This window comes from Malurus melanocephalus, unplaced genomic scaffold (genome assembly GCF_030028575.1).
Source record: "Malurus melanocephalus ecotype Western Australia unplaced genomic scaffold, MMel_1.1 scaffold_1135, whole genome shotgun sequence".
Lineage (NCBI taxonomy): Eukaryota > Metazoa > Chordata > Aves > Passeriformes > Maluridae > Malurus > Malurus melanocephalus.
The window spans coordinates 22,567-28,681 of NW_026624367.1; the positions used below are offsets into that span (position 1 = coordinate 22,567).

General features: G+C 53.7%; 1 protein-coding gene across 2 annotated transcripts in view; it reads right to left on the minus strand.

The window, feature by feature from the left end:
• The window catches only part of STARD3 (StAR related lipid transfer domain containing 3), a 15,267-nt gene extending 9,605 nt beyond the window's left edge, over window positions 1-5,662 (minus strand). Inside the window, exons 1-6 of one of the 2 annotated variants that reach the window (XM_057387106.1) lie at window positions 5,272-5,662; window positions 2,024-2,149; window positions 1,752-1,829; window positions 1,608-1,661; window positions 1,387-1,504; window positions 293-388 (exon numbers count right to left, since the gene is read on the minus strand). In XM_057387106.1, coding sequence (XP_057243089.1) covers window positions 293-388; window positions 1,387-1,504; window positions 1,608-1,661; window positions 1,752-1,829; window positions 2,024-2,149; window positions 5,272-5,484 — 685 coding nt within the window. In that variant the 5' untranslated portion in view covers window positions 5,485-5,662. The remainder of the gene's footprint in view (window positions 1-292; window positions 389-1,386; window positions 1,505-1,607; window positions 1,662-1,751; window positions 1,830-2,023; window positions 2,150-5,271) is intronic. The other variant, XM_057387107.1, reaches the window with a different exon arrangement.
• Between the last annotated feature and the right edge of the window lie 453 nt (window positions 5,663-6,115).

The following is a 6,115-nucleotide window of genomic DNA, read 5'->3' on the forward strand; positions in this document are numbered from 1 at the left end:
CCCTGAGCCCCAGTTTCCATGCACACAGCTCAGAGTGTTTAATCCCAAACCCACGCACGGCTCCAGTTCCCCACAGAGCTGCAGCCGGGCTCGAGGGTGGCTCTGATAATGAGGTGGCACAGGGAGAGAGTGGCAGTGCCACSCCTGCCTAGGTACAGGCACACAGAGGGGAAGGGGGACCCTGTGCCAAGGGTTGGGATAATGAGGCAGAGCTCGGGGAGGAAATGATGGAGGTGAGGAATTCCAGGGGGGATGAGCACAGGAAGTGAGGTGATGGCACAGGTGATCTTACCTGCGAAGGACTCTGGTGGGGAGTAGAACTGTCCCTCGGAGAGGGCTCGGGGGTACAGCAGTGGCCTGGAGGCTGCAGCCTGGGCTGCCAGGAACCCTGGGAAYGGGAGCACGAGGATTCAACACCTGRCAGGTCCTGGGACCCCAGCCCTGCCCAAACACCCTCTCATTTYCCACGTTTTTCCATGCCTTTTCCCACTGACACCAGCAAACCTCAGCTCCTATTGCCTCATCTTTTGTCTGAGATGTTTTATCTGCCCCAGAGATCAATGGCCTCTTCTGCCTGTCAAATAATCCAAAGGCGATTAAGCATCTAATTAAATAAGAGCTTCCCCTGGAAGCAGTTTGGAACCTGAGCCTAATCCAATAGAGGCATTAAACACTTGATCATTTTTCATCTTAAAGCCTCCTTGCAAGACCCAAACATCCCCTGGTGCTTTCCAGTCAGCATTTCTGACCGAGCCCCGCCTGACAAATGCCCCTTTTAGTTTAGTGCCACTTCCCAGCCATTGGGAGAGGGACAAACTCCTTGGGCAGCTATTCCAGCCCAGGCTGAGCTCCCTAGAAGGACCCTGGAAGTTAGAGGGTGATGTGTGAAGCATGAGGTCAGCCTCAATCCCTGCTCAGCGTGACCTCAGAGACCACAGGCAGCAGAATTTCACACCCCATAACTCACCCYGTGCCACGAAATGTGTCTGTGACTCCAGCAGCCCTCCTGGAAAGGGCTCCAGCCACATCCAAACACAGCTATCAGGGACAGGGAGTCCAATACTCTGCTTGGCATTTGCCTCACTGTTTCCAAACACTTTCTCCCCTGCAGAGGTGAGCTCTGTCWCCAGCACGTCTGGCTGCAGGATTGGGAAATCTGGCACATTTTTCTCCCCTCGATTAAAAGATGCTTTTTATAATCTGGTATTTTCTTCCCCTGAAGGRACTTGTTGACCATAACAGAACTGAGTCAGGCATTTCTCATCCCATCCCTGGAGATCTCTTTTCCAGAAATGTCAGATCAAGGTGCTGCCAAAGCAGCATCAAACCCAGGCCTGGTTGGTTGGTTTTGTCCAACTCCTACCAGAGAGGAGYAAAAATACTCACATCGTTCCTCTTCTGCTTCCTGAGTTAGGACTTTAAAATCCAGGAACCAGGTCTCCAGCCAAGCAATGACAAATGAGACGATGGGAAGCAAATACCCAAAAGCTCCTTTGGTCAGAAGCTGTGTGGAAAGMAGCAGAAAACCACAGGGAATGACCCAAACAGGGAATAAAACAGTGTTGAAAAATCACAAAGCAACCCCCCGTGAGCCCAGGGAAACCAACCTCGGAGAGGATGACCTTCACAATCAGGAAGGCACTGGAAACCAGTGTAGTGACCTGAAAAATAAATGGATGGAGTTCAGATCTTTGTGAAGTTTGGGAGGAGAGGGAAAACTCCCTAGAGGAAAGCCCGGAGTGCCTCCTTACCGCGATGACCCACCAGTGGCGCAGGCGGACGATGGCGTAGCCCAAGAGCAGCACGACGAAACGAAACACAGCCAAGAGCTGCAAAAACAAACAGCCAGCGACACCAGTCACTGCCCTTGTCCCTCTGCCAGGTGCCAGGAGGGCAGGGACAGCTGCCAGCTCCCAGGGAACAGACTGAACCAGGAGAGATTCACCGAGCAGGGCGAGGGGACACCCCAGACCCTCCCAGCCCCGCTGAGCTCCAGAGACCTTCAGGAGGCTGAGATACTCACAAAAATATCAAARAATGAGCTCTTGAAGTTGTAGCTGATGATTTCTTCCTTCAGGTTCTCCTTGATGCCCTCCTTGGTCTGAGGGAGACAGGGAAGCAGGAAGCTGTTGAGTGCAYTGATAAGAAACTAAAGGGAGAAGGAGCCAAGCGGTGCCGGGGGTTATGGCCAGGTCAGGGAACACAAACGGTCCCACACGCCTGACAAGGGCTCCTGTGCCAGCACAGCACCAGGGAGGATGCCATGGCACCTTTCCCACACATTCACCCCCTGGGATTCACCCCGAGGAGCGTGGGTGGGGCAGGAGGGACATGAAAAATCTCTGTGATGGTTATTGCCAAAACTCAAACCTTTGGCTTAGCAAAAGGTGCCACCAGCTCCTCAAAACCTGGAGCTCCTGGATGGGCACCTCCCACTGCTGTCCACCCCTTGCAGTGGCAGATTCCAGAGGAATGGGAGGGGAAAATGGAAAACTGCAGGGAAAATGGAAAACTGCAGGAAAAATGGAAAACTGCAGGGAAAATGGAAAACCAGAGGGAAAATGGAAAACTGCAGGAAAAATTGAAAACCAGAGGAAAAATGGGAAAAGTGTAGGAAAAAGGAAAACTGCAGGAAAAATAGAAAACCACAGGAAAAACATTTCTCAGGAATCTTCACTAACACACTGAACACCTTCCTTCCATGGGGGATTTTGGGGTCACCGAGGATCTGTGGGGATTTAAGCACTGAGGGGTCCCTTCTCCCTTCAACCGGCTTCCCACAGCCCCCAGCAGTGCTCCAGGAAATGTGATGGAAGAAGAGAACCAGCAGCTTCAAACTGTGCTGGCAAGWRGGAGSAGAGGAGGATGCACAGCCAYGGRCTGCARGGGAATCTGAGAGAGGCGAAAACAMGCTCTGGGATTTACAGGAGCGTGGAAAAAGCTCATCKTGAGATAATCCAGGGTCTGACAGCCCTGCTCCTTTGGCCCCATAAATCTTGGAATGGCTGTTTGTGAGGAAGTGGAGGGCTCAGGTAACTGGAACAAATGCTTCACCTTTAGGCTATGGGTTTGGCCTGWGCCCAGCTGGCCGGGAGCTGGTGGAGCCAGCAGCTGTTGGATGGGCTGTGAGGAACAAGCTGGTGGATCTGGGGCCAGTCCTTGGCAGCTGGGGTGTCCTGGCACTCCAAGGGCAGCCACTGGGAAAGGATCCCTCTGGGTCAGGGCTGCAGCTTCAAATCCACGGAGAGGGTGGCAAAAAGAGGGGGAGAAGCTGGACTGAGCCTCCAGCTGACCTGTGGCCATGGGACTCGGGCCAGCTTTGCTGAGTGGCCACTGAGAGCGTCCTCTTCTTTCCCTGGCTCTTTAGAATGCTAAATTTTGGGGGATTGGATTTTGGGGGGTATTTTCTGTTTSAGGAATGAGKTRGYGGATRKCAGRCCCTGGYAGCYRRGTGCCCTGGCACTCCAAGGGCAGYACAGGCAGCCCCTGRGATTGGGAAGGGATTCTCTGAGTCTGGAATGGGGCTTAATATAAAAGAAAGAGGTAAAAAGAGTGGGGCAAAGCTGGGCTGAGCCTCCAGCTGACCTGTGGCCAGCTTTGCTGAGTGGCCACTGAGAATCTCCTCTCCCCACCCTGGCTCTTTGGGATGCTGCAGGAAGGATGAGACACAGGGAAAGCTTTGGGGAATGGATTTTGGGGGTGTTTTCTGTTTGAGGAACGAGGTGCTGGATGTCAGGCTCTGGCACTCTAAGGATTGGGAAGGGAACCCTCCAGGTCTGGAATGGGGTTCAATATAAAATAAAGAGGCAAAAAGAGGGGCACAAAGCTGGACTGAGCCTCCAGCTGACCTGTGGCCATGGGACTCAGGCCAGCTTTGCTGAGCAGCCACCAAGAGCCTCTTCCCAACACCCTGACCCCTTGGGATGCTGCAGGAAGGATGAGATACAGGGAAAGCTTTGGGTGATGGTTTCGGGGGTGTTTGCAGCTTAAACCCAGGCAGATGAAGCACCTGAGGCATCTCCATGGCTCTGAGAGCACCCAGCCTGCACAATTAGTTTGCTTTTAACGAGGGGCAATTTGCTCAGCTTATCTCGAAGTGAAGGAAATGGTTGGATTTAAAAAAAAAAAAGAAAAAAAAAGGCAAAAAAAAAAGGCATTAGTCATGATATCAAACCGTTGTTCTTCATAACCAGGCAAATAAGCTGCTCTAATGGCTTTAAATATGCAGCATCTCGGCTCGGGGGCCCAAATATCAGCACTTAGTCACTCATTAATGGCTACCTGCACGACCCACGCTCGGCATCACCCTGGTGACCGTGCCAGGATTATCTCCCGGGGCTGGAATTTTGTAGGTGGCAGCACCTCCCCCTGAGAGGACGGGACAAGGGCAGGGGTCCAAGCTGGGCAGTGCAGAACACCATCGGCATGGCTGGAATGCTGCTGGGAGGTGTTTTTTCCTAAGTGGGGTGGGGGGCAGGGGGCTGTGGGTCTGGCCTGGACAGTCTGTTAAGTGCAGACACMCAGAGATAAGAAGGGCAGAGATAAGAGCTGCTGAGGGAGCAGCAGGATCCAGTGCTGATAGACCCTGGGCTCTGGCCTGCATTTATCTGTTCATCTCCGCTCCGGGTGTTCCAGGGGAGGACATGGAGTACCTGAAACCAGCCAGGGCCGGTTGAGGGAAAATAAAAACAAAATATAGCCCAGGGAGGGATTTGGACTTGGTGGGACTGAAGTAAATAAACTGGATTTTCCCTGATTGCAACACAGAGCAAAATGCAGCAGCTTGTGACAGTTGCCTTGGAGGGAAGCAAACCACTCACGTCCCCCTCAACAATCCCTTGGGAGGAGGAGCAGCACCTCCAGCTTCCCAAAGCTGAGATTAGCAGCAGAATTTTGGGATCAAAGCCCCTGGAGGATCCTCCCCTGCTCTTCTGATGCTCGGAGAACGTGACAGCAGCAAACCCAGGGAGCAGCTTTCCTTCAGGCCAGGGGAGCAGGAGAGAAATTTGGCTCAACTTGGTGRTTCCAGAGGCCTTGGATCTTGTTACAGCACAACAAAAGGACGGTGTTAACGGCCCTGGACAGCCCCGACAAAGCCCCGGGGCAGGAAACGAGCTGGACTTTAGTTTACATTAAAGAACGGCGGCTCCTTGGCCAGCGCTGGGAACAGCAAACAAAGATCTGTCCCAGGAGTGCTGGAACAGAGCAATTAACACAGGGAACTGAGCTTAAAAAGGGCAAAGATTCCCGGGCTGGCTTCCTCCAACTCACATTCAGCTCGATGATCCACAGCAGGGAGATGAAGAGCAGGTCGAAGGTGACAAAGAGACAGAAGGTCCTCCTCACATCTGAGATGGCTTTTCTCTTCTCCGGGGAGAACAAGTAYGGGGAGAAGCCCTGGCTCTGGGAGAAGGAGGAGCTGATGGARGCGATGGCTGGGAGGCTTCGTTCCAGGTCGTGCTGCAGCTCCGTGGGTTTGCTCATCCTCCGGGATCGGCTCCGGGGACATCGGCCACGGCAGCGTCACCTGCAGGGACACACGAGGGGACCCTCAGGCCTCGCCACACCCCTGATCCTGTCCCACTCTGGTGGGAAATAATCGCAGGAGCAAAGCTGATCCCGGGGAGGAATTGCTCCCTGTGAGGGTGGTGAGGCCCTGGAACAGGGAGTCCAGGGAAGCTGTGATTGCCCCATCCGTGGAAGTGCCCAAGGACAGGTTGGACAGGGCTTGGAGCACCCTGRGACAGTGGAAGATGTCCTTGTCCATGGCAGGGGTGGCACTGGAGGAGCTTTAATGCCATGGCAGCAGGAAAACAGGCTGCAAACACCATTGAGATGCTGTGGGAGCAGGAAAAGGGACTGCAAACCCCATGGAGATGCTGTGGAAACAGGAAAAGGGACTGCAAACCCCATGGAGATGCTGTGGAAACAGGAAAAGGGACTGCAAACCCCATGGAGATGCTGTGGAAGCAGGAAAAGGGGTCTCAGGATGTTTTGGGAGCACTCCCTGGAATCATGGAGCCACCCCACCCTCCCCTCTGCAGTGAAGGCAAAGCCTCAGGAGCCTCAGTCATCCCACTGGGAACAGATCCCAACCTGCACAGCCAGGAGAGGA